Source organism: Salarias fasciatus, chromosome 2, assembly GCF_902148845.1.
Source record: "Salarias fasciatus chromosome 2, fSalaFa1.1, whole genome shotgun sequence".
In the NCBI taxonomy this organism is placed as follows: Eukaryota; Metazoa; Chordata; class Actinopteri; order Blenniiformes; family Blenniidae; genus Salarias; species Salarias fasciatus.
The window spans coordinates 31970191-31997505 of NC_043746.1; the positions used below are offsets into that span (position 1 = coordinate 31970191).

At 42.0% G+C, this 27315-nt stretch overlaps 2 protein-coding genes across 5 annotated transcripts in view; one reads left to right on the forward strand and one right to left on the reverse strand.

The window, feature by feature from the left end:
• LOC115402957 (uncharacterized) overlaps nucleotides 1-25472 on the forward strand; it is a 39535-nt gene extending 14063 nt beyond the window's left edge. For 2 of the 4 annotated variants that reach the window (XM_030111658.1, XM_030111685.1), the window contains one exon: nucleotides 25117-25472. The gene's annotated coding sequence lies outside the window, so the exon portion shown is untranslated. Of the gene's footprint in view, nucleotides 1-1815; nucleotides 1906-5572; nucleotides 5666-25116 lie in introns of those variants that run through there. The other 2 variants (XM_030111667.1, XM_030111676.1) reach the window with 2 other exon arrangements.
• Nucleotides 16564-20366, reverse strand: LOC115396949 (uncharacterized). The gene is made up of 9 exons (XM_030103043.1): nucleotides 20233-20366; nucleotides 19937-20118; nucleotides 19553-19689; nucleotides 19352-19445; nucleotides 18866-19201; nucleotides 18689-18747; nucleotides 17562-17695; nucleotides 17247-17374; nucleotides 16564-17057 (listed from the first exon to the last, which is right to left on the reverse strand). Exons 2-9 carry the CDS (start codon nucleotides 20024-20026, stop codon nucleotides 16737-16739), a joined length of 1299 nt encoding a protein of 432 aa, XP_029958903.1. The 5' UTR covers nucleotides 20027-20118; nucleotides 20233-20366; the 3' UTR covers nucleotides 16564-16736.
• Nucleotides 25473-27315: the final 1843 nt, after the last annotated feature.

The following is a 27315-nucleotide window of genomic DNA, read 5'->3' on the forward strand; positions in this document are numbered from 1 at the left end:
GAAGTTCAAAAAAAGTCCCTGGCCGGGTGTTTGGACTGGTCATTAATTATTGATAATGCCCAAGTTAGAAGTCTCTTTTTGTAAATGTCCTCCAGAGCCGGGAGCTCCACACCAACAGTCCTACTGGCCGAGCGGACCACACTGTGAAGCGCTCGCTTTTCTTTAGCTGTGGCGTTTCCAAACCACACTGTAATAGCACCTGTTAGCACACTCTCGATAGCACAACGATAAAAGTTAGTTAAAATCTGCCTGTTAGCAGTAAAAGCCATCAACTTACGTAAAAAGAAAAGACGCTGGCGAGATTTTTTAGCAATAGCAGTTGTGTTTGAATGCCAGCTAAGATTATCTGATAGAGTCACACCTAAAAATTTAGTTTTCCACAATTTGCACTTCAGTGTCATTGATAAAAATCGGCTTGTGAGAATTTTTACCAAAATCGATGACAAGCTCACAAGTTTTGGAAGTGTTCAATTTCAGGTTGTTTTGTTCACTCCAACAAACAATTTTATCCACCTCTGATCTGTAATTTGAGTCATCATTGGCATGAATGAGACCAATAACAGTTGTGTCATCAGCATACTTAAAGCTCGTGTCCGGAGTTTCCGTTCGTTTCCAACGTATGTATCATTTTTTAACAGAGCTTAAATGTGTCAGTCTGGTTCGATACTACAATATAATATTAGCATAAAGCAATATAAAAAATGTATTTATGAGCCCCGCCTTTGTCTCTTAGACCCCCATGTTATCCGAAAAAGCGCCGGTCAGCTTCAGCCAATAGGCTTTGAGCTTCCGCCTTGTCGCGCTGTCAATCAACGTGTGGAGCAGCCAGAGAGCACGGCCGCTCGCCCAGCAGAGGAGAGTTAGCTACGCAGCAGCCGCCGCACTTACCTCGGATATATCCACTGTCTGCTGAACATCCACCGTAAACAGCTGAACATGTAAGATGCTGTAGGACTCGGAGGCTCTCATTTTCACCCGACGGATAATAGCGTGCTCAATTAAAGGGGCGTGGCTTGATCGCTCATGAAAGCAGAGGGAGGGCGGAACCTCGAGGCGTTGGATTAAAAAAAAAAAACTCACTTTCAAAACTCTGGACACGAGCTTTAATGATCATATTATTAGGATGTGAAGCAACACAGTCATATGTGTACGATGTATACAGCAATGGACTCAATATACAACCTTGTGGAGAGCCAGTGTTCACAATAAGTTCATCTGATACACAATCATTAATCTTAACCCTCTGGGGCCTACAAGTCAGAAAGTTCAAGATCCATTTGCAAATGGGATCACACAGCCCAAGAGTTCTCAGATTTCCAATCAGCCTTGCAGGAACCAATGAATTGAAGGCCGAGCTATAGTCCAGGAAAAGCATTCGAGCCTGGGACTGCCCCTTGTCCAAGTGCTTGTAAACAGAGTTTAGGGCAAAGGCAATGGCATCCTCCACACTCCTGTTTTGTCTATAAGCGAATTGGAGAGGGTCGATAGACACCGGAATCTGATTCTTTATGTAATCCAACACCAAATATTCAAAACACTTCATTTTTCGTGTTGTCAGACATGAGCACGTCCACGGTCCACATTTATAACAGCACTCACAGATGTCTGCAGCTTTTTGCGGAGTTTAATGAGGTGGCGCATACCAGCGTATTTTGATGTCAAATTGCGTACCTGCTACGCAAAATGCGTACAGTTCATAGTTTGGATTCTTATAAACAGGCCAGTGATTTCTTGCCTACCTTTACATGTTTCGGCTGCCAAGCTGCAGCCTTCCTCAGAAGTGTCACGTGATGTTGTTGTGACGTGTCTGGTCAGCTGATTTATACAGGTTTTGGCACCAGCTTCCCACTGGGTGCAGAAGGATGACAGCGCCATCTGCAGTCCGACTTCTTCAGTACTGTGTCCCAGGTATGAGAAAGTTGATACGCCCCCTCTGCCCGGTTCACAGTCTGGGGGGAGCGTTTCCGGATCTCGATGGCCTCCTAGATCCAGCGGTGGTACTTATTGCTTTCCGTGCCGATGATCTGGGCGTGATCCCAGTCCATGAGGTGGTTTTCCCTCTTGCAGTGTTCGGAAATGGCAGACTTTAGCTGTTCCTGCTCTGCCTGTTGTTTGGAGGAGCGTGTGCATGCTTTTGATGTTTCTTTTTCACATTCAGTGCGATGTTCTTTTGTCCTGATGTTGAAGGCTCTGCCAGTCTCCCCCACGTAAGATTTGTTGCATGACAAACGAGGTATTTCGTACATAGTATTGCATTTGTGTTGTGGCTCTATTTTGTCCTTGGGATGTACTAATAACTGCCGTAGTTTTATGTGTGGTTTTACTGGGGTGCTGATGTTGTGCTTATTCATGGCCCGCTGTATTCTCTCTGTGATCCCTCTGATGTATGGAAGTGTCACCATGGCCCTGTTTTGTTTCTCAGTTTGTTTAGTTGTTGTTCTCTTTTTTGTGTCTTTGTTTTGTTTTGCTTGTTGGCGGCCTTTGTTTATGGCCCACATCGGGTAATTGCACTTTCGTCTTGCTTTTATAATTTGTTGTTCCTCCTCCTCCTCTGTCTTCTTCCTGTGTGATTAGTTTTGTACGTTCAAAAAGGGTTCTTATGAGTGAAAGTTTCTGACGTCCAAAGGAGGTGTCGAGTGGGTTTCCGGTATATTTGAATTTTAATGCTGCCATCTTCCAGGTGTTTTATGTCCAGGTCCAGGAAATGTATAGTGCTGTCTGTTTCCTCTTCGTGGGTGAACTTGATGTTGTTTGTGTCATCCAGTGTGTTGAGATGATCCGTGAGTTCTCGTGTGTGTCCTTTCCTTGTTATTTCCAAAATGTCATCCACGTACCTCTTCCAGAGGGAAAGGCCGCAGTGTGGTGGTACTGTTTTGAGGATCCGGGCTTCAAGGTCTTCCATGAAGAAGCCGCTCATTATGGCAGACAGCGGATCCCCCATTGCAAACCCCTTCTTCTGCCTGTAGATGGTACCCCGATACTGGAAGTAGGTGGAGGTGGAGACAAATTCCAGCAGTCTCGTAATGTCCAACAGTGAGTGAAGTCCTTTTTTTTTAGTGATTTGTCTTCCTTGAGGCGATTATGTACAATATGTACAGTAACATTTATGGGAGTTTTCGTGAATAAAGAAACCACATCATGTGAGATAAATATTTCATCTTTTTGAATTGTTATATCCTTCAGTTCCTGGGCCAATTGCTTGGCATTTTTACAGTGTTGATCTGTGAGTCCAAGGAGTGGTTTTATGAGGTCAACCAGGGCTTTAGACAGATTGTATGTCACGGACCCAATGCTATCCACAATGGGTCTTAGTGGTGTTCCAGGTTTGTGTATCTTGGGGGTTCCATAAATTCTAGGGGTAATACTTGCTGTGGGGATGAGGTGATTGTATGTCTCCTTACTTATTTTTTCTTCATTGAGAAGGGGTTTGAGTAGTGATTTCAGGGCCTTCTTTTTGTCTTCAGTTGGGTCTTTCTTTAGAATTTCATATGTGTTGGAATCTTGTAACATGGTGTCCATTTGCCTTTCATAATGCTCTGTGTTCATTATTACTGTGGCTCTCCCCTTATCTGCTGGTAATATAGTGATGCTTTTGTCTTTGGCGAGTGTTTGTGCTGCTTTCACCTCCTCCTTAGTCATATTGGCTGGTGGTAACTTTGCGGATTTTAAAATGCCTACTATTTCGTTTCGTAGTTCTGGCTTTTCCCCCTGGTCTTCTATTGCTTTGCACGCTATTTCAGTAGCTAAAATATAATCCTCGTAAGGAATTTTAGCGGGTGTGATGACATAATTGAGACCCCGGGCTAAAACGCTTTGCTCCGTGGTGGTTAAAGAGCGACTGGAGATGTTATGCACCCACTTCCTGGATGCTACGTCGTGCGTGTTACGTTCCCTGTCTTGTTTATTTTGGATTAGTGTTTCTAATTTCCTAACTTGGCGATGTTTGGCTTCTACGAATTGCCATTCGTGTGCTTGCTTCAGATGTGTTTCTATCAGCGTGTATGTGTCCTTGTCCATATTGTATGTCTCTCTGAAACTGGATCCCCTTGCGGTGCAGGGGATCCTTTCCTTTAGCAATGCACTTTGCGCTCTCCTCACGATTCTGTCCACGTTCTGCGTTGGTATGGTGTTCTTTAAATCCAGGCTTGATGGTATAATGCCTTCGTCTCGGCACCGCAGGTTGAATCTCAGGTGATTCCGGAAACGCGCTCTCTTCTGTTCCAGCTGCTCCATGCAGCGGAACTCTTTGACACAGGTTTGTCCATGATTCGTTCTTAGTAGTCCGATCAGGTTCATTAGGCCTTTTTGTGTATTCATAGTTTGGATTCTTATAAACAGGCCGTGATTTCTTGCCTACCTTTACATGTTTCGTCTGCCAAGCTGCAGCCTTCCTCAGAAGTGTCACGTGATGTTGTTGTGACGAAAACATGTAAAGGTAGGCAAGAAATCACTGGCCTGTTTATAAGATTCCAAACTATGAATACACAAAAAGGCCTAATGAACCTGATGGGACTAAAATGCGTACAGGTTGGCAGGTCTGGTATACCGGCACGACCTGTGCGCAACGCGGTCACAAAATCTGGCTGCTGCGCAGACATCCGCTGATCGGTCTGTGTGGACTCTAGCGGATAGGAATTCATGACGATTTTTATGTCACGTGGACCAACGCGCAATGCACACCCACGCGGACATGTGAAGCATGGACGGGCCTTAATTTTTGGTCCTCAAAGGTGGTTTTAAGGAGTTTGCACATTTTATGCGAAACAACGGCCCCTGCAGGACTTGGGCGTAGCTGCAGCTTAGTGAAACACTCGTGCTTGCGTCCATGGACAAACACAGAAGAGGGGAACTCCTTCCTCGCTCTTTCAGTAGCGCTCAAGTAACCTTTAAGTTTCTTTTGCCTGGTGGGTCTGTGCTGGAGCTGTGGCAGTGCTAGAAGCCGGTCTTTTCTTACTTTCTGGAAGATCCATCCTCAATACTGCTCAGTTGTTGCTCGCTAAGCATCTGGCGGAATAATGGCGGACAAAACGAAAGCTAAACAAGTCAGGCCAGTAGTACGTCACATCCTCTCAAATTCTCCCCCAAAAAATTCTGGTGCCGGACCGGCACTGCAACTCTCAAGTGACAATTTAGCGCTGTTAGAGGTACTTAAAGTGAATATGTCAGGGCACATTGTACACATCATTGAATGTTTGTCACATATTTATGGTGGAAAATAAGTATTTTTAAAATTGAAAAACTTCTAAATGCACCTTTAAGTCAATTAAATATTATGCAACACATTCGAGCTGTAAAAAGGAATTAATCAACCAAACAATGTGTATGCTGAAGCCATAGATAAGTTGTTTTTGGTGATGCCCCAGTTAAAAGTTTTCTTTAGGTGGCTTTGTCCTTTAAGCTTAAACAGTCAACATTACAGATCTTGGATTTTTGTTTTTATGTTTGTGTTTGTGTGTGTGCCTAGGACTGTCTCCCTCTGTGCTTATGAACCTTTGTGTGTCTAAGTCAGCGTACGTCTGTGAGCCTTCATGCATTCTTTATATATTTGTCTGTTTTTCTCCTGTTTCCAAAGATACTTTTCCTCCATCAACACAGATTGACAGAAGTGGAAAAGAGTTCTTAATTTGATCCTGTGTGTTTGAAATTAAAGTAAACAAAATACGTACAACTGTTTGAAAACAGATTTTTGCTTACGTCTGTTGAAGTAATAAAACCTTGAAATGACAAGTTGTTATTGTATTTGGTTTTTTAAAAAAAGTATAATTGTTGCATACCATTCTCGGTTTTAATTGGTTCAGTCAAATATAAGCAGAAAGTGTTGGCATAAAATATAAAGGCAGTGTTGAGCCACATTTGCTTTCAGCCAACCATCCAGCTCAGTGCAAGTTGTTTTAATGGATGCCGTATCCTTTAATGTGCGATCAAACATCTTGCCTAAGCTCTTAACTGGCTTCTCAGTGATGGATGGGATTGTTATTCCAGTGATGTGAAAGCGGAACTTGTCGTCCACTCTTAAGACCTGTTTCTGTCGCGGGCCAGGAAGCAGACAGGCAACATCTCTGCAGACCCCTCACACCCTGCACACAAACTCTTCAAGCTCCTCCAGTCCAGTAGGCGTTACAGAGCGTGACATGATAAAACCACCAGACACAGAGCCATAGGAGTCCAATTCCTTGCTTGTCATGCTCTAACTTGGCCATTAAATCAAATTCTGATTCTGATGGTAAGTGACAATTCCTTGGAGTCTGTGAGACACCTTACCACCCAGAGACTTAATCTTCATAATAACAATAATGATAATAATGATGATAATACATTTTATTTATAATGCACTTTCCATTTCAAAAAGAAATCTCAAAGTGCCAACACTTAACTGCTGCTGCTGTGGAAATCTGCACAATGTTTAAGCAAACTATTCTGCAGTAGAAGGCCTGTTGTATTTACTGATTTATAGTTGAGGTCCGGTTTATGGAGAGACAGCCATGTTCAAACCGGAACTTTACTAACTTGCTCCAGGAAACATGCAGGGCACAAAGGTTCCTACCCCCAGCCTTTCACTGCATCCCCCTTTCTCATGGGAATAAACATTGTGCAGTAAACTGTATTGCACACTGGGGTAATTCACATTGCAACCAACATGTACATTTGAATTTTGTACATCTTTAAACTTTTTTTTTCTTTTGCATTCTCTGTTTGTTCCTTTTTTTAAACAGATGTCTACATGAACACTGATACCTTTTACATTTTCAGTAAGATTGTATGAAAGAGGGATTGGGGTAGACTGCCCAAACCCTAGAGCAGGGGTCGGCAATTAGCAGCCCGCGGGACAAATGTGGCCCACCGAACCGTCCAATCCGGCCCACAAGAGGATTCCAACGCGCGTGCACAAGCGCACGCATTACCCCGGGCCCTCGAGCAGACGCACGCACCCCTGTTGGAGTGCGATATCTGTCATTGTGCTGCAATAGACAATCTTTGAAGGATGTGTTGTTTAGTTGTGGTTTCCGGTTTGTCACTGAAAAATAAAGAGGAGTGGCACCTCGTCTGGTGAACAGAGAGCCCAAGTGAGTGCGCTGCACCGAGCTGAAGGCAGCATGCCTCCGTGTGTATTTATTCTCCCTTAAGTTTGAGTGTACAAGGTGGACATGTCTACGACGGATGGAGCAACCACAGGGAGTTCCTGGGCAGTGAGAGGAGCTACCGCTGCAGAAGATTTAACATCCCTGGATTGATTGATCGCCCTGGTCTGCGGGTGCATGTCTCTGTGTCGCCGCCCCCCCCCCCCCCCCCCCCCCCCTTCCCGGTCTGCGGATGGACGCGAGCCGGAGACCCCTCAGCCCGCGATTGAAGTGCCCCCAAAAAAGTGGCCCAACACCAAATCTAATTGCCGACCCCTGCCCTAGAGCTTAGTGTTGGGATTGTTCTGCCCCAAACCATGTCGATTCAGGTAACATAGTCCTTTAGGTACCCTGGTGTTTTTCTGACTGAAGCAGGGTAGTGACTTTCAGACTCAGATATCGGCTGGTTTGAGTCAGGTGAGACTGGTGTGTTCGCAGTCTCTCCAGGATTGTTTTCAGACGTATCCGGTATGGTTGTGGGCAACTCAGGAGCTACAGGTGTGTGTGAGAGATGGAACCTTTTTCTCTGAAGGTTGCAGTTTGCCGTTTCCACAATGTAGGATCTGGGTGTGTCAGCTGTGGACACCACATTTCCCCTTTGTTGCATGTCCTTGACTCACAAATGATCTCCTGGCTGCAAGCAGGGCATGTTTTGAGCTCTGTCGTTTGTCATAGTTCAGTTTTTGGTTTTGCCCGTAACTCTGTTCTCTCTTCTTCACTTTTTAGCACATCAGCTCCCTTAGGATCGAGCTGAGAAGGAACAACAGGAACAGTAGTATGTATCTTTTACTCCATAAGCAGTTCTGTCGGACTATAACCATTAGCCAGAGGTGAGGCACTGTAAGCCATTAAAGCTAAGTAGGGGTCACTGGACTTCTTTAGGAAACTTTTGATAGTTCGAATAGCATGCTCCACCTCCCCATTACTCTGTGGGAAGTGAGGGCTGAATGTGACATGAGTAAAACCCTACATTTAAGCAAACCTCTGAAAAGCTTTACATGCAAATTGTGGATCACTATCTGAGCGTACAATGTCAGGAATACCATGTCTAGCAAATATAGATTTACAGTGGTCAACAACAGCTTCAGATGTTGTTCAGGAAAGTTTGGGTACCTGAAGAAACCTTGCAAAATAGTCAACAATAGTGAGATACTGTTTTTTACCAAACCGAAACAGATCTACATCTACTGTACACCATGACCTAGAACAGTAGTCTCAACAGGGTCCAGAAAGAGCTGCAGTGGCTGCTGGTTTTTGTTCCAACCAAGCAAGAGCAGCTAGACTCTACCTATTTCCTGGAGTGAGTCCACCTGTAGACTTGGTGAAATAGCTCTTTTTGATCTTCTCCCCAGATGAGAACGTCATCCATCTGGCATACCACTCCTTCCAAGCCCTCTAGTATGTGCTGCATGCGTTTCTGGAAATCTTCTGGTGCTGAAGAGAGTCCGAAGCACAGACGATTGTAGCAATAGCAACCATCGGAAGTGATGAAGGTTGTGAGCAGTGATGATTCTTTAGAGAGGGGAATCTGCCAGAAACCTGCATTAGCATCTAGCTTTGAAAATATCTTAGTGCTTGAGAGTTGTCCCAGTGTATTTTCCACTGAGGGCAGCTGGTGTCCTCTCTCAATACGGACTTGTTGAGTTGAGTGAGGTCAGAGCATATTCTCATTTGTCCTCGCCCAGGTTTGGGTACCACAACCATAGGCACGAACCATTCTATAGACTGCTCCACCTTGGAGATGATGCCTTGTTTCTCCATGCGATTGAGTTCCTCTTTGACCTTCGACAGCAGAGGAAGAGAGATGCGCCATGGCGTTGAGATGGAGAATGGTTGCACAGCTGGTTTGATTACAATGTTGTACTCTCCTTTAATTTTTTCAAGTCCTGTGAAGAGTAAAGGGAATTCCTGATTGACCGTTTCTTTAGAGTTCAGAGTAACTGTATCTCGCCTAATCACCAACTGTCGTGCTGTGGCTGCTTGCCTACTCAGTAGGGCTGTACTTACTCCATCAACAATAAAAACATCTTCCTGTTTGGATTTGTCTTTTCTCTTTAAAGTTGCAGCAAACTTGCTTTTGACTTTTAATGGCAACCTGCCGGCTCCCATCAGCACCTGCTTAGTTGACACTAGTTTACTGAACTGTCCTTCTTCATACATGCTTGTTGGGACCAAGTGGGTAACATTCGTGACGTTACCTGTCTGTTTCTATTATCATCAAATGAGGCTACTTTGGAGGCTGACATGTTGGAAATTTGGAGCCAGAGACGAAAAAAAGACAGTGAGGGGGCGGGGCCGGAGAGCGACAAGGGGCGGGGCTGACAGAGCCCAGGACTGTGGCGTTCTGCTGTGAACTGCTTCCATGGTGTTTCATATCATTTAAGGCCTCAGCATGCTTCCCCTTCGCAGCGACGCCGTTCCTACGCCATGTACGTAGCACCCTACGCAGCGCCTACGCCGGGGCTTGATGTGCGCCTCCCGAAAATCGTGACTTCGGGTCGAGGTGACACGTGGTGACGTGAACGTCGAGGGCTGTGATTGGTCCGCTTTCGCGTTGTTTATAGAATGGAGTAGAACTCACCCTGAATGCTTTTCTGATCCAAACAGTGCTTCAGGAGAAATTCAGTTGCAAAATTGAGCGGCGCACATCCCTATGCTGTTAGCAGTGTTAGCACTGTTAGCAGACGGGGCTATGTGTATAGCCGCTCCGAAAACGGCTTTAATCGTCCAAAAGCTCATTAGTTTCACCAATATTTCATCATGGTCTGCTCACGCCACTCCTCCACGACAGCCCGGTGTCGCCAGATATGTCACATACGCAGGTATATGTTCGGTAAGTGCATGCGTGCCTAGATATGTACGACTAGAAATCTATGTCTATAGATCTATGTCTAGGTAAAGCCGGAGCTACAGAAGCCGTATTGTTGTTGTGACTGCCCAGCGGCTTGGCGGTGAAATTGCAGAGGAGGGTGTTCCCTTGACGCAGAAGCAACATATGTTCAGTGGCGGCGTAGGGCTGCCGGCGTAAGAACGCCGTCGCTGCGACGGGGAAGCATACTGAGGTCAATAATAACGTTAACAGTGTTTATGCATTTGACCAGAATCCCAAGCAACACCGGGAACAGCCGCCGCCCCACCGTGCCGCAGCTAGCAGTATCTTGGCTCTCTTCAGGGATTCACAGGCTGGAGGGTTCATGGAGGGAAGCGCCGCAGGGCCGCCGCTCAGGGCTGACAGCAGCAGCAAGCGGTGCTCTGTCCCCGGCCAGTCAGCACGGCCAGCCAGCCCCACGGTGTTCCCTCCCGGCCGCTTGCGCTGTTTTCTCACGGGTAGCGGCACTTTTTCCACGCCGTTCGTGGTGTTTTGTCCCGGTTAGCAGGGCTAGCAGCAAAAGCTACCTGCTAGCTCCCCGGGCTGTCCGTGGCGGCCCCCCCCGCCACCGCCAGGCACGGCCAGCGGTGGAGCTCCTCTCCATCTGGGTTTCTCTCCGCAACTCGTCCAGCCTGTGGATTCCCGAACCGAGCCGCGAGGCTGCAGCTCGGCTGTGGTTCGCGAGCGAAGCCCCGAGCCTGAGGCTGCATTAAAAGATGGACAAAGCAGCCCGGCTCCAAACGAAGCAGCACTGACGAGAACCAGGAAAACAAAACCCGGTGCTGCTTAAAGTTTTCTAAACTTTATGTTCAAAACACAACACCTCAGAAAAAAAATGATTTGTTTTAGTGAACACAACACATCATATTTACTGTTAATACTATACATAAATGCAGAAATTACAGAAAAAAACTGCATAACAAAATCCTTTGAGGGTCTTTTTGAGTTGTTAAACCAGGAACTAGTCATGGTTACAATGAATCAACAACTAACTAAAACTAGTCAACAAACTGAGTCACTGTGGAAAATAATAATTAGATGAGAACATAATCTTAATGTCAGACTCCTTAATGTAAACCTGCTGAAAGGATCTAGAAGGATCTGTCATGCGTTCCAGAGCAGACCTGTCAATCAAGTAGCCACGCCCCCTCTTTATGAAAACTTTAACGCTCTATATAAAATTCAGTAATTATATATTTTCAGATGAACCACCTGATCTCTCTTCTGGATGATGAAATGCAATGGAAAAAAAAAAAACAACAACTCTGAACTGTAGAAACTCAGCCGATCGAGTTTTATTGATGTTTCATTTTGAATGGGAGTCTATGGAGTCACAGCCTTTTTGGAGCCAGCCCCTGTGGGCACTGTGATATTGCAAGTTTTTGACACTTCCGGGTAGACTTCATGTTTTCAGCCAGATGTCCCGTCCACTTCTATAGACAGTCTATGGTTGGGACAGCTGTCACATCTGCACCTGTGTTTATTTTAAACAGTCTTGCAGTCGTCAATGTTTATTTCTGTCATCCATGGATCTGATGAATCACTAGTCAGTAAGCCCAAGAAAGCAATTTCTTCTGATGAATCTTCTGTGATCATTTCCACACTGACTTCATGCATTTTCTTTTACCTGCATGCTCTTGCAGAATTTCCTTTCTTTTTGCAGCTGTTGCATGTGGCATCTTTTGCTGGACATTGCTGGAATGTGTGACCTTTCATGTCTCCACATCTTGTGCACTTGGCTTTATTCAATCCTGACTACTGTTTGTTTTGTTTGGGTCTGGCGGCCCCTTGTGGTTTTGCGTGCAAACTGTTGAGTTGAGTGTTTACCAGACGTTAGCTTTGCATCTCTTGTTGTTTCTTGACCATTTCACTTTGTTTGGCTTTTGTGACTGCTCGTTCAAGTGTAAGCTCTGGATCCATCTGTAACTGTTCTGATAATCTTTTGTCTCTGAGTCCAACAAGAAGCCTGTCTCTGACCATCTCATCATGTGGTGGGCCGTATCCACAGTGTTCAGCTTAACAATGCAGGGTGGTGATAAAGCTGTCAGCCGACGAGCTCATCTCTTGCTGCCGCTGATTAAATTTAGCGCTTTCAAATATTACGCTTCTCCGAGCTACAAAGAAAGCATCTAGTCTTTCTTTGACTGTATCGTACTCACTCGCCTCTTCGTCTGTGAGATGTAACGAGACTAAAATGTCCTCGGCTTCTTCTCCCATGCTGTATGTCAGAGCATTGACTTGGTTTTCCTCCGCTTGGGTTTCCGGTCCTGATGCGATCCGAAACCTCTCAAAGCATTTAATCCATTTGGTCCAGTCTTCTGACTTGAATGAAAACTTTTCAGGCGGCTTCACTTGGTATTGTGCCATTATTTGGTCACCGCTTGTTACCGATGGCTCCCGCCTAGCTTCATGATGCTAAGTCTCGCCGACTTGCGTTATTTCAAGCTTTTGCAGTCTTTTGCTCTGGCGACTTACATTTGTCCATTTTTCTCTCCTCTTTGCCGCATTTTTGGCCCACTTCTGTCACCATGTTGTATCTACTGATTTATAGTTGAGGTCCGGTGTATGGAGAGAAGGGACGACACAGCCATGTTCAAACCGGAACTTTATTAACTTCTCCAGGAAACAGGCACAAAGGTTCCCACCCCCAGCCTATCACTACATTACCCATCAGAACAGACTGCTGGAAATCATCTTTAAACCTCAAATCAAGTTACACAGAACAGGTATGGAAAAGTCTGAATGAACACATGAATCTGACTCACGGGGGTTCTCCATCCTACACATGTGCATATTCATGCATTCAAACATGTACTGTATATAAATGTAAGTGCTTATTTCGCTGTATAAATGTGTTGCTGGACATTTAAACAACATATCAGAAAACAAATATACAGAGTGTGAGCAGAGTTGTCACAAGGGCAAAATTACCGTATTGGAACGAATTTAAGACAATATTTTTTTTTCCAGAAATTGTATTCTCTAAAATGGGGTCGTACTATAATCGAGGACTAGATTGTCATTACACATCCGCGCCGCTAGATAGAGCCAAAGTCTGCCTCTGATTGCATGCAATGGCTCAGCCGCCCCTTTAGGGGGAGGTAGTGAGTTGGACACAGTGTCAGCCTACAGCAGTGTGAGAAGAAGCAGTGTGGCTGGTGTTTGTTTTTCTGAGGTTCATTTCAAACAGAGCTTGCAAAATACCTGCCTTTAAGTACTCTAATATACTCAGTTGTTGTTCAGGATAGAGGTGAAATTGATACTTCGAAGTTTGTCAGTTTGTTTTGAAGTTTCAACGCAGATGAAACTTAGCATGTCAATGGTGTTTCCATTAATAATTAGCATTGAGCTAGCGGCTTGGATTTTAAATACTGACTTGTTTTGTTTTTAGACAGTGATGTATGTTGTGATACATCTTGTGTTTATGGTCACTTATATGTAGATCTGGTTTGGTTCAGTTTTACAGCCTTCAGGAGAAAGTAATAAACGCTCAGACCAGCTGCAATCTCATGATTTCTTTCTGAAGAACTGTTCTACACAGTAAAATTGCCAGTGTAAATACAACACTTAAAGAGTCAATTTTAACACTACCTCAGTGAACATATGGTCCCTATCTACAGAGTGTTAAATTTACACTGAACATAGAGTTAAATTTTCAGAGTTAATTTTACTCTGTCAGGAGTTAATATTTTACACTACACTACACTAATCAGTGTCAATCAAGTTTTACACTATGTGGGAAATAACAATCATAGTGTTATTTACATTTAACACTGAAGAGTTAAGTGTTCAGTTTTGGTGTTAAATAACTGTTCCAGTGTTAAACCTCCTTAACACTATGTGGATTAAGAAATTACTCTACAGAGTGTTGATTTTTAACTGACTCCTACCAGTGTAATATAATGTATTTGCGTAGTTTGCAGTGGTGAAAAAACACACATTATATTTTTACCAAATTTATTCAAAGCACACTTTAAATTGACAACTTAATTACTACATTCTCCAATAAAAACAGGGAGAAAAGATCACACGGAAAAGTTCATTCTCCACTAAAAAATAAGGAGAAAATTACATGTAGAAGCTCAGTCTCCATAAGAAAAACATGGAGAAAATTGCATTTTAAAAGACTGAATAGCTCGAGCTTCAAAACGACACTACACCCTTACAAAACAAAAACAAGACAATGGTTTTCCGCTGGAGAGAATACAACCTGGATTCCGAAGACTGTTCAAGGTTACATCAAATGGCAATAAGGCACTACAAATGAGGATAAATCTGTTGGTCCATATGCCGTCTGAATGTCCATTGGTTTGAAATAAATCAACTCTCGGACACTGAAGACCTTAAGTGCTGAGGATGGCTTACAGACAATTTTGAAGGCATGGTAATGTTCATCAAAACAAACAGTTTCCACAACAGTGCCAGTAAATACAACTTGCTCATCTTTGATTACAATAACACTGATTTTACAAAATACTGGCAACTCCTCACACATCTCAAGACACACTAGTAAACCAGGGCGATATTCAGAACCATAATGCTTCACCCATTTGACCAACAGAACATTAGCAGATGTGTCTACATTAAGTTTGGCAGCAATTTCATGGCCTCCTTGCACCTCTGTCAGCTGTAGCATCTTTCCTGGACCGTTACTCACTCTGCTCAGATTAAAAGATTCCCAGTGCAAGGCCATGTATTTCTGGTGTTTCCTGGCCAGTGTCTTTGTGATATTTTTGAAACTTTTGAGTTGAGTTTTAAAGAAGTTATGCTTTGCTTCGTACCGCATGCACCACACATGCAGAAGAGGTCCTATGTTTCTTACACATCGAGGATAGTGGATCATGAGATGATGTTTAGGCAAGAGATTTCTGGTAGGAAAAAGGCGTTTAAAAAGCTGATGATGGTCAATAATAATGTGCTTCAGAAAGATAGTCATACCATGTGTTATGATGGGAGAAAACACAATATTTACTATCTGCAGCAACAATATTAACAGACGCCAGCACTCATCGTCTCTCTGCACTAGATCACCAAATATCAATGGCATGTTTCGCAGTAAACACCAGGACTGAATGGCATTAAGACCCAAATCATTACTTCCATCAAGTAACTTAACTGCAGGAGGGCGATTTCTTCTCTCACTGTACCCATAGTTAAACGACTCTATTCTACTGGCCAGTTGCTTTGCAGTTAGGAAATTTTCCAGGAAATACTCCAATACAAGTTTAACTTCTAACTGTGCAACACCCTCTAAAATGTCATGCATTCTGTCGACGGAAAAATTATCAGCTGTGTTGAAATATTTCAGAGAGTTTAACAAACAAGAACGCTTCACACCATATACGTGAGGTAGATGTGGATTTGTTTGTATAACCTGGCAATGTTCAGCATGCATGTCTTTCGTCCGTAATATCACAGTTGAGTCATCTTCACTGAAGACAGTTTGAAATTCACTTTTCTCAATGATACAAAAACGACAGCAATTACGGGCACTGAACGATTCCACAAACCCAAAAAGTCCATGCATAGCAAGATTATCACCAGTAACCTGCACAATACTGCCATGAACTTCACTTCCGAACAAGGGAACTTTGATCCCATTGGTTTCAAGTACTTTTATGTCATTTATGATGGGCTCAAGGATGGTGTCAAAACCATATGTTTTGATGTCCTGGGCATGAAAAAGTGCACACAAATGTATGTTTACTAAAGATGAATTTAACTTTGGTGGAAAGTTTCTGAGCGTAAAATATATAGCACCCAATTTGTGTATGCCTTTTTTGGAGCCTAAAGGATTAGCAGTCTCGAACTCGTCAAAAAACAGTTGAATTTGCAATGCATTATTTTTTTGAGAAAAAAGAGGATTCTTCTTCATATGCAACCCATCATTAATGTCAAAATACACATTGTCCTTGAGAGGGTGACTTGACATAAACATATCACTGATGTTTGGATTTCTGAGAATAGATTGCAGTGTTTCAAGAATTGGAACATACGAAAATTTGTCTGTTACAACTACCTGATCATAAGTTCCAGTGCTTCTGTTTCTTCTATTTTCCAATCTGACACCAAGTACTTTTTCGACAGGGTCAACAGTTCTCCATTTTTGTTTGAAATATGCATCACGTTTTGACTGAGTGTTCAATGCTGTGAAAGGGTTTTCAAGTTTTTTAAAAGTTTGTTCAATTTTAGACTTCACATTAGTATCCACAGAAGATAAGCATTTCAAAACTGCATCTTTAGTTTGATTCTGTACATCCATTATTATTTCTTCCATGGATGAAACAAAATTGTTTAAAGTGGACTGGCCTACACCAGCTACTTGAAGCTGAGCAATCGCAGACGCACACATATCATGAGTACTGATGTTGGGTGCTGGCAGGACTACAGAGCTACTAGCCGCTCCTTCAAGATATTCTGACAGAGTGTTATCTGCAGTCTCACAACTGTCAGTAACATTACCTGTTTCAACTTCACTCTCAATGTTCTCAGCATGCTTAGAGTTTAAATGTTTCCTTAAACCAGAAAAGGTACTAAAAACATGACAACATCCTCTCTGAACACATTTAAGGCGAAGTGATTTGCCTGGATACAAACCATGACTCAAGCGCATATGCCTCACAAGTGCATTGGTTCCCACAAAATGACAACGGCAAACAAAACAAATCAGGCCCATTGTATCAGTTACTACTGAATGACAGGAAAGTCACTCACAATACTGATAGTGGGTGAAACGTGACAAATGTCTACTAATTATGCAGCAGCCTGGCCCTCACCTCAGCAACACGTGGGCTCTCCTGGACTTTACCAACATCTATGTTGTAAATGGTTGTCTGAATGAAGGTGTACATGTTGTGGAGCATCTGGTGGTACATGGTACCGAATACAAAGTGTGCCTTGAACAGTTCGTCAAAAGCTCCTAGGGAACTGGTTGAGTTGCATGGTATGACTTGCTTGTCCAGGATGATGAAATACTCATGGATGGTGCTCCTCCTCATCCCAACAGCAAGAAGGTATGGTTGAGTGGTGCATTTGATTGCATCAACATGTTCTTGAATACTTGTTCCATTCTGAAAATAAAGAGTAAGTCAAAATTAAAACTTGTAAATAACTGATAAAAACAGGTCCATTCTCTTAGTGCTAACTGTAAAGATAAAAAGCTTTGTCTATGACAAATAATCAATGTTGCTGAACAAGATTTCTGCGGAACAGTTTTGCACCACAACATTTTTAACATCCTCTGAAGCAAAACCACAAACCTTCTTGAACAGGACAAGATGCTTCTCAGCTTGGGCTGCAGACACCTTTCCCGGTCTTTTCCGGCCTTGGGCTGAAGGAGGTATCAGGTGGAGGAGGAGGATAATTGATGAAAGATCACTGTCCCAGCCTGTACATGGAAATCACAGTTAAAACTTAAATAAACATACTATGCTACAATTTGAAAATGTCATTATATTAAATGTAGCTGCACCAAAAACAGATTACTGAATAAAAACAGAATTTTTTTTTTTAATTATTTAATATTTTTAAAATTAAAAAATAAATTTTAATTTTAAAAAAATGAACGACACTACCAAGGGCACGAGCGTCATCCATTTCCTCTTCAACCGATGTCACCTGAGCACAATGGATAAGTTCTTCAAGGTCACTTGAAGAAGGGAGAGCCTTACACTGCTGAATGATCTTTTGCTTGAATGTTGTGGGCCATCTAGATAGAAAAAAACAGTCATAGATTGCGAGAGAAAGACAATCAATGTTAAAATAAATACACTGAGTGTCACAAATATCAAGGAACCATTATTCGAGGAACCAAAATTTCCCTATATAAGGTAAGTGTAGATACGACTAAATAAAAACACGTTATGACCCGGAGAGTCAAACATATTCTTCAAGGACACAGGACAAAACAATGATAAGGGTTCAATGATTTATTGAATATTCTCCACAGAGTCGGCGTCTTCGTGCTGTAAGTTGACGGAGCTCTGGAAGAGAGACGAACCCTTTTCACCCGTGCCCAAGAATTGTGTCAAACAGGAAACAAAGTATCAAACAAAGGAAGGCCCAGATGCACCAGCCAAACTTAAGAAAAAGACGAGTTCACCAACCAGCTGCTATGCAGCCGTCGAAGCTGATCCCTCGTCCAAACTAAAGACAAAAACCCCCAACTAAACCCGATCAAAAGAAAGACGAAAACGGGACGGCTGGTCACACCTGGACAAAACAACGACAGCGATCAAAAAAAAGGAAAAAGAAGGAAAAAGCAAACACCAAGTCGGCTAGCTGGCTAGCATGCTGTGGCCAGTAACATGCTGCCTGACGGAGCCGGACTCCGAGACGCGCCGGCTGGCGCACCTGTCGTGGCAGGTGTAATGAGGTGAGAGCGAGCGAGAGAGAGAGAGAGAGAGAGGCAGACCCGACCAAGAGCGCCGCCACCACGCTGCTATTTATAGCGCGGCGATGCGACTCGCTCCAATCACAACCGGAAAACAGAAAAAAGGAAAAGATAATTTTTTCAAAAAGTAACAAAACACAAAACAGGATCAATATCCACTAAATACCTGAATGGAAAAAAAACAAAAAAAACAAACGAGAAACTTTAAGTAAAAAAAAACACGATGTGCCCGCAGCACATCACAACACAACTATTTGGATTAACACTCAAAATTAGTTTATGACTGAAACTACTGCAGTTGGGACTAACCTTTCCATAAATCTTGCCGCCACATCTTCTCCAAATTGTAGGATGAAGTCTTGCTCGATCTGCAAAACAAACAAAAAAAAAAAAAAAAGAGAGAGAGAGAGAGAAAAGAAATTTAAGAAATATTGAGAGAGAAGTGTTTGTCATTAACACTGAAAGGATAACTGCACATTCAATTACCAGGCCTTTGACATCTTTGAAACGTGGAAATTCAATCAAGACATCTGAAGATTTTTCTCCATCAAGAACCATACTGCGACGATGTTGGAATGTAATTTTCATCTTCTGCTTGATGGTGGACTCGTCAGTACTGTATTTCATCAAGGCCATGGCCTGCTGGCATTGCTCTTCACTTAAAGTCATCTCAGGACTAAAGGAAGCCTCTCTTCTGGAAGCTGGCCCTCCAGTCAGCTGACGTGACGGTCCTCTGCTCTCTGTTGAAGCGCTTCTTCTCTGAATAGTTTTAAGCCGCCATGCCAAATAGCCAGTTCCACTTTCACCATCATAGAAATGTTCCTTCAAAATCACAACAGGTTCATTAGTCCAAATGCAGAACATGAGTTGAAATTATTAAGTTATATTCATGCAAAACTGAATAATAACACATTATTCAGTACTTGATTTTATGAGCACATGCACAAAATTTTTTCTCATGCAAACACTTACGTATCCATTTTTAGAGTAGGGATCCATCAGGTATGGGAAGAGCTCGATTATACCTCGGGCGTACATCTCCCTCACATTCCGTGGTGGGGCCGTCCTGACAAATGTAAAGTCAACACTGTTAAATGACAAACTTCCAAAAATTTCACAGTAGAGCAAATAACAAGAAAACCACAGAGGAAAAATTCTGGCAGAGGCAATTACCCATGCTTTTCAGTCATGTCAGCCACAAGTATATTGATCATTTGTCGGCGTGAGGAGTCACTCAGACTTTTGGTGCGGTGGTACTCTTTGATGATACGATCTCCCCCAGGTTTCTGTGTTAGCGCCAGTTCAACCACCTGTGAAGAAGACAAGCCTTTCACTACTGCCAATACTTCAGTGGCAATTTCTCTAAACTGCAAGGGAAGCTCAGCCTCCCCCAATATGTCAGTTACTGCTGTCATTTCTTCAACAATTACTTTCATCATCAGATATCTCACCCATTCCTCTCTTTGAAAGACCAGAAGCTTCCACTGAAATACATGTAACAAACTTCGGTAACTCCCAGAGTAATCCCTTCACGCAATATTAACTACACCAACTCACATGTTTAGAGTCTTCATCTTCCCTCTGTCGCTTTCTGGCTGGAGTGTCATTCTCTTCCAGTAGGATTGTGTCATCTGAGTTGCAGGACATGATTTCAAGGATGATTGTGTCATCACTACTACCAGCAGGCTGCTCACTGGAATTTCTTTCTTGGGAGCTGTTGGACAAAGTCTCCTTGCAATCTGTAGTTCAGGAGAAAAACAGAACAAAATACTTAATTGTAGTTTTTAAGTGTTATTTATCAACACATTCCATTACACAGTGACCTCAATATAATCAATAAAGAGCTATTTTACCATCATCAAACTTGATGGTAAGTATTCCAGTGTCAGTCTGCTGCGCTATGTCAGCGAAGACCTCCTCATCCACCTCAGTTCCTGTTTCATCAAAAACCTTCACTCCTTCACTGACATGTGGAAGTGAGAACTTCAAGAAAGCTATGACCAAAGACAGACAAACAAACCATCAATCCATACTGCTCAAGACTAAGCACATTCTAAACATCATTATTGCTTCATGAGCACGGTCTGAGACAGCATGCTGTACTGATGTTGGCAGGCATTGAATCATGGTGTACAACCGCACATACAACTTGTCTAAGCCAACTACAAAATTCTGATGTTAAATGCTGACCAAAAAGGTGAAGATGATTATTCTCAAGTTATAAAAAATACTGAACACACAAACACTCTTAGTTCCCTTCGCATTATCAACTGACTGACTATAATGCTGAGTGTGGCTTACCAGAATTTAAAAATTCCTTGAGGCTTGCCTCTTTTATCTTTACATATTTCTGTGCATTGTAAATTCTGGTTTTGATCAACATGGCAGTATCTGCAAAGGCAACAAACTGGTAAATATTATGATCCCAACACACTGTGACATAAAACAGACAACCTGAAATGGCCAATTTCAGAATTTATAATGACATTTATAATCAAATACAATGGCATACTCACCACTGGAGAACCACAGCGAAGTAGAAGCAATCTGAAAGAAAAAAAAATGTCAGAAAATGCCTATCAATTATCAAACAGCACGAACATGAAGCCATCTCAAGTGTGTGCATGAAAATACCGTATTGGCCCGAACATAAGACGACTCTGATCATAAGATGACCCCTATTTTTCAAATATCATTTTGTGAAAATAAAAATATGTTGAAAACAATTAGGTTACTCATAAGAGAACTTTTTATTGTACAATTATTTAAACTCAAAAACTCACAACAGAGATAACATTTCAAATGATTTAAGATCAAAAAATATTACTGCACTATTAAATAATAAATATATTCTCTTTTTCAAAATAAGCAACAATAAGCAACTATTAAGTACCTCAAAGGTTCAATAACTGCATTAATTATGTAAATAACTTCATAACCATCAAATTCCATTTCTATTCAACTTCATGAACATTAATGCCCTATGTGAATGTTGGATTCAGTTTGGCCTGTAGATAACAGTTCTTCAGAAAGAAAGCAGGAGATTTCAGCTGGTCTGAGCTTTTATTACTTTCTCCTGAAGGCTGCAAAACTGAAACAAGCCAGATATACATATAAGTGAACAAATACACAAGATGTATCACAACATACATCACTGTCTAAAAACAAAACAAGTCAGTATTTAAAATCAAAGCCGCTAGCTCAATGCTAACTATTAAAGGGAACGCCATTAACATGCTGACGGAATTAGCATCTGCGTTGAAACTTCAAAACAAACGGCCAAACTCACAAGTATCAGTTTCACCTCTATCCTGAACATCAACTAAGCAGATTCGAGTACTTACAGGCAGATATTTTCGATGCGCTGTTTAAAATTAACCTTAGAAAAACAAACGCGGGCACGCTTGCTCAGTCTTCTTCTCACACTGCTGTAGGCTTACACTCTGTCCAGCTCACTAGCTCCCCCTAACGGGGCGGCTGAGCCACTGCATGAAGCAGAGGAAGTACAGGTCACCGGTTCTTTGGCTCCATCTAGTCCTCGATTATAGCACGACCCCATTTTTGAGAATACATTCGGGCCAATGCGTTAGTAAAAATATAACACACACAGTCACTCACAATTTAGTGTGATTCGCAAATTTCCAATTCATGCTATTCTCCATACAACACCACCTCTCCAGTCAGCAGAGCAGACATCAGACAGCGATGCTGATGTACTGACACCACACGGGTTAACAATATCAGGTGCGCGGCGCCCGGAGCACCTGTTGCGATAACAAATACCGAAAACCAATATATTCACGGCCACGTTTGACGAAATCTCAATACCATATTTTCCGTTTATCTCCCCATAGCCTGGCTGCATTACCGCGCGCGCGCGCGCGCACACACACACACACACACACACACACACACACACACACACACACACCAGCTACTTTAGCCGATTTTTGACACGAGCAGTGGCAACTATTTCATTACAATAAAAGTGCAACCACGACACATACCGCACCACAACAGCCGGCCCCGCTGACATTAACAGTAACTTGTGCCGTGTTCGTTCAGTTTTGCATTGAGTCGTCAGCCTTAATTAGCTCCACATGGCTGCTGCATTAAGCTAGCTCCCGACCCGCATCATGTTAGCCATCCCAAATTCGGTATAGGAATTACAACAACGATGCAACTTTATTCTTACAAAGATTGTGCTTGAATAAACTAACAATAGCAAAACTTTTACAAAAACTTACCGCAGTCTGTCGATGGATGCCGATGGTCGATCAGTCTTCTTCCTCAGGTTGACCGGGGAGAATGGTTGGCGGAGCTTTCCAGAGAGGTGTTTTTTTTTTTTTTTTTTTTTTTTTTTTTTTTTTAACACTGACAGGTATCCTACTCTAATCGGTGTTAAATTCACTCTGAGAGAGTTACTTTGCTTTAATACTGAACATGTGACACTTACAGTGTAAAACCTCTATTAACTCCAATTATTTTCACCAACACTGGACATTTTTTTCTTCAGTTTTACTCTGTCCATTGTTGGACGAACTCTGAAAGAGTTAAAAAACTTTGACTATGCATTTTTGACACTGGCAAATTTACTGTGTAAACTGAATCCAACATTCACGGAGGGCTGAATTATTAATGTTCATGAAGTTGAATAGAACTTGTATTCAACTAGAAAATGTATGTGTGTGTTGGTGAAAGGAGTCCGGCTCTGGAATGGTTTGGAGAAAGATTGTAAGCAATGCCCTACTCTGTACAGTTTAAAAAAAAAAGTATAAAGTAAGAATATTATTGCAATATAGTGTTGAGGAGGGGATTTAAATGTTGTTTAGTTATATATTAACAGATCTGGTTGTTGCCAATTGTCAGTCTTGTCATTGTTAATGTAGTTATTAACCACTTTGTATTGCACTAGATGCAAGGGACCAGCTGGGTGGGGGCCTGGTGATTGGGGGCGAGTACCTCTCTCAACTGACTACTCACCCAGTGTTTTTAATGCACTGCACTAAATAAAGGGAAGCACCTAAATTACTCACATATGTATTTAGATAAATAAATACATGCTGATTAAGGCAGCCAGGTTGAGGTGTTTTGAGTGGGGGCGAGTCCCTCACGCAACTGGCCTCCTGTTACCTGACTTTTTAATGCACTGCATCAAGACAGGAATACGCCTATAATATCTAACAACAGTTAAGTAAGAGAAACAAGAAACATACTGCAATTATCATACATGAGACTAATTAATTATATTGTAATGACATTAGTGAAGCGGCACAATCACAGGGTGCTAAATTGTATGATAGTGGGACGACTGACCTGCAGGGTATAGTGGCATCGCTGATCATCTTCTTGTAACACAATTCAGAAACTGGACAAATCATTATGATGGGCTGTTCTGTGTGTGTAATGTGTGATCAAATGTTTAGTGTGTGATGTTATGACCAATAGATAGATCATAGACAGGTAGCCAACATCGGTGTGTGTGTGTCTATGGAATGTGAACATTCGAAGCTCACGTGTTGTTAAGGGAAAAGGAAGAAAGAAAAAAAAGAGAGAGACTCTGGACCGTGTTTGTTTTTGTTTGTTTTTCATGTATGATTGCACTTTGTAAAGCACCCCACATTGTATAGGGGCAAAAGGAGGATTAAGGTATGTATATTGCACTGATACTATTTGATGCTTTCAACTCTGGACTTCCTTGTTATTTTTTTTATTTTTTATTTTTTTCTCTCAAACACAGACTGCAGTGGGAGGTGCTAGGGGCACCGGTTGGTTGTATGGGGGGTAGGCATAAATAAGCTTTAGCTTCAGCCTACTCCTTTTTTTGAGCCAACATGTATTTTTTTGTTGTAAATCTTGAAAGTGACCAATGTAAACTGCTCAAAAAATGAAATGAATTAAACTAAACTAAAACTAAACTTGAATTTAATGGTTATAAAGTTATTTACATAATTAATGCAGTTATGGAACCTTTGAGCTACTTAATTGTTGTTTATTGTTGCTTATTTTGAGAAAGAGAATATACATATATATATTTTTTTTTTTTTCTTTCTTTTTTTTTTATTAAATACTGCAGTAATATTTTTTATCTTAAATCAAGTGAAATGTTATCTGTGTTGTGAGTTTTTGAGTTTAGGATAATTGTACGATATTTTTTTTTTATGAGTAACCTTATTGTCTTCAACATCTTTTTATTTTTACAACATGATATTTGAAAAATAGGGGTCGTCTTATAATCAGAGTCCTACTATATTTGGGCCAGTACGGTAAACACAATACCCATAGCACAACACTTAGGGGAAACTGAAAGCCAAGAATATACACTCATTAAATAAGTAAGTAAATGTATATAAACACTCAGTCCGATCCCAGGTTGAAAAAAAAAACAAAAAACCAAGTAAAATAACCACAGTGCATGCAGTTACTTCCTCTTCTCTGTGGTGTTTAAAGCCTTGATAGAAAGTGGCATGAAGGAGAGCTTGTATCTGTTTTTAGTGACTGTGGGAACAGCTAGTCGGACAGCGGAAGGAAGCAGCCTGTACTCCAGATTAAGAGGATGACTTCGATCTTGATATTTTAATCAATTATTTTTCTTTTACTCGTGTCTTTGAAAACACTTTTATGTGTCTTAAAGCACACAGTGCCACATCAGCACTTGAATTCCAGTGTTTGTTTTGAAACTGGAACTGTGGAAATAATGTCACTAACTTTTTCTTTGCACTTTTGTGTCCCTCCAGAGCTCCAGCAGGATCATGACTGGAGAGAGGATCAGCTCTCTAAACAGGAGTCCAGCTGCTTTCTAGAGCGAGAACCAGAACCTCCACAGATCAAAGAGGAGCAAGAAGAACCAGAACTTCTGCAGTTTAAAGAGGACCATGAGGAACCAGAACCTCCACAGATCAAAGAGGAACAAGAAGAACCAGGTCAAAGTTACAACCGACAGAGTATCAGAACTCACACAGGTGAGAAACCATATTCTTGTGAAACATGTGGGAAAAGTTTCAATAAACAGAGTGATTTGGTTCGCCATATGAGAACTCACACAGGTGAGAAGCCGCACTCTTGTTCTACATGTGGAAAACGTTTCAACAAACGGGGTGATTTGGTTCGCCATATGAGAATTCATACAGGTGAGAAGCCATTTTCTTGTCAAACATGTGGGTATTGTTTCTTTCAGAAGAGTAATTTTTTGCGCCACTTAAGAACACACACAGGTGAGAAGCCATATTCTTGTCAAACATGTGGGAAAAGTTTCAGTAGGCGGAGTCATTTGCTGGATCACATAAGAAATCACACAGGTGACAAGCCATATTCTTGTGAAACATGTGGAAAATGTTTCAATAAACGGAGTGATTTGGTTCGCCATGTGAGAATTCACACACGTAAGAAGCCATACTCTTGTGAAACGTGGATAAAATTTCAGTCAACATAGGAGTGTTTTCAGTCACATGAGAATTCACACAGGTGAGAAGCCGTACTCTTGTTCTTATGTGGAAAACGTTTCAGTCGACGCAGTCATTTGTTGGCCCACATGAGAACTCACAGGCGAGGAGCCGTTCTCTTATGAAACGCATTATTATATATTCCTATAGAATGAAGAACCTTGTGTTCTTCATCAAAACGAAGAAAAAAAGAATGTAACTCACACCAGATTGAACAAAATGATCAAATCCATGTTTTTGTAACCCAGTTGCACTGCGTGTCTGCTCTTTGCTGGGCGCCTCTCCACAAAACCTGCGTAGCTCTGCATTGTGTTTCTTGTTGTATTTTAGTGCAGGGTGTCATGCAGAGAGAAGAGGACCAGACAGCAGGGTTCGAAGTTGTGATGGAGACTGTATTTTTGGTCGACCGCTCATACATGCACAACCTTAAACAGTAGAAAGAAAAGAATCATTCTCATGTTTATCTTTCTTTAACATTCACAATACGCAAGTTATCCTGACTGCTAATGAATTGACTGACATGAACAAAAAATTATATCACAAAGAATCACTGTCATATGAAATAAAGTTGTTCAGAGAGAGAGTGACTGTACAGGCCTCTCCCACTTCAGTTTTTTGGGGTTTTGTTGTCGTTTGCCGTTTGTTTGCCATGTTCAATGAAATGTATCATTTTTTATTATTTGCCTTTTGTTTTTCATGTTTGAAAGATATCATTGTATGAGAAAAAGGTACACAGCAGATGAATTTATTCTTTTCTCTGCTCCTTTTCATTCAAGCAACTGAAAATTTTGTTCTGTATTGTTTGAACTGATTTGTTTTTTCTTTTATCATTGAATGAAAATAAACAGTCCGTCTAAAATACTGGAACAAGACCAATTTCTTTGTTTTTCTTGTTCATCAAAAGACATTTGGGTTTTATATGAAGAGATGAATCTGAGACAAGAGTTCAGAATGTCAGCTTCTGTCAGCTGGTAGTTATATCTATATGAGTTAAACAACTTTGGTCCAGAAACAGCAAGGTGGGCTGAAGATGGTGGCGGTTGAGTCCACGCTGACCCTCAGCCACAGGCTGCCACGGCAAAAGCTGCCGTCAAGCTGCTGAAATATGACAGCACCAACCAGCTGGAGCTGTATCTGAAGCAGATGCAAATTCCAGCTGCACACATTAGCCACATTTACATGTGCCCCGTGTAATCAGGTTGTAAGGCAAAGCCGATTGTAAATGTGTTGTATAAATGCCCGAGTGGATCCGCTTCATTCGGAGTGGATTGTATTTCGGATCCGATTGTACGAGGTATTCTACACTGATGGATAATCCGCTTCGTGTCTCATGTAATCGCGTCTGACAGCCGAGCGGTTAAACTACCCCGAGCAATGCCAAGAAGAGCGGCGCAGTGCGGTGCTCACACGGACCGTCGGGGCACCCCTTTTACGGCCACGGCGCCCCCCACAGTACGTGGCGCCCCAGGCGGGGTATTGTTTCGCCTGTACGAT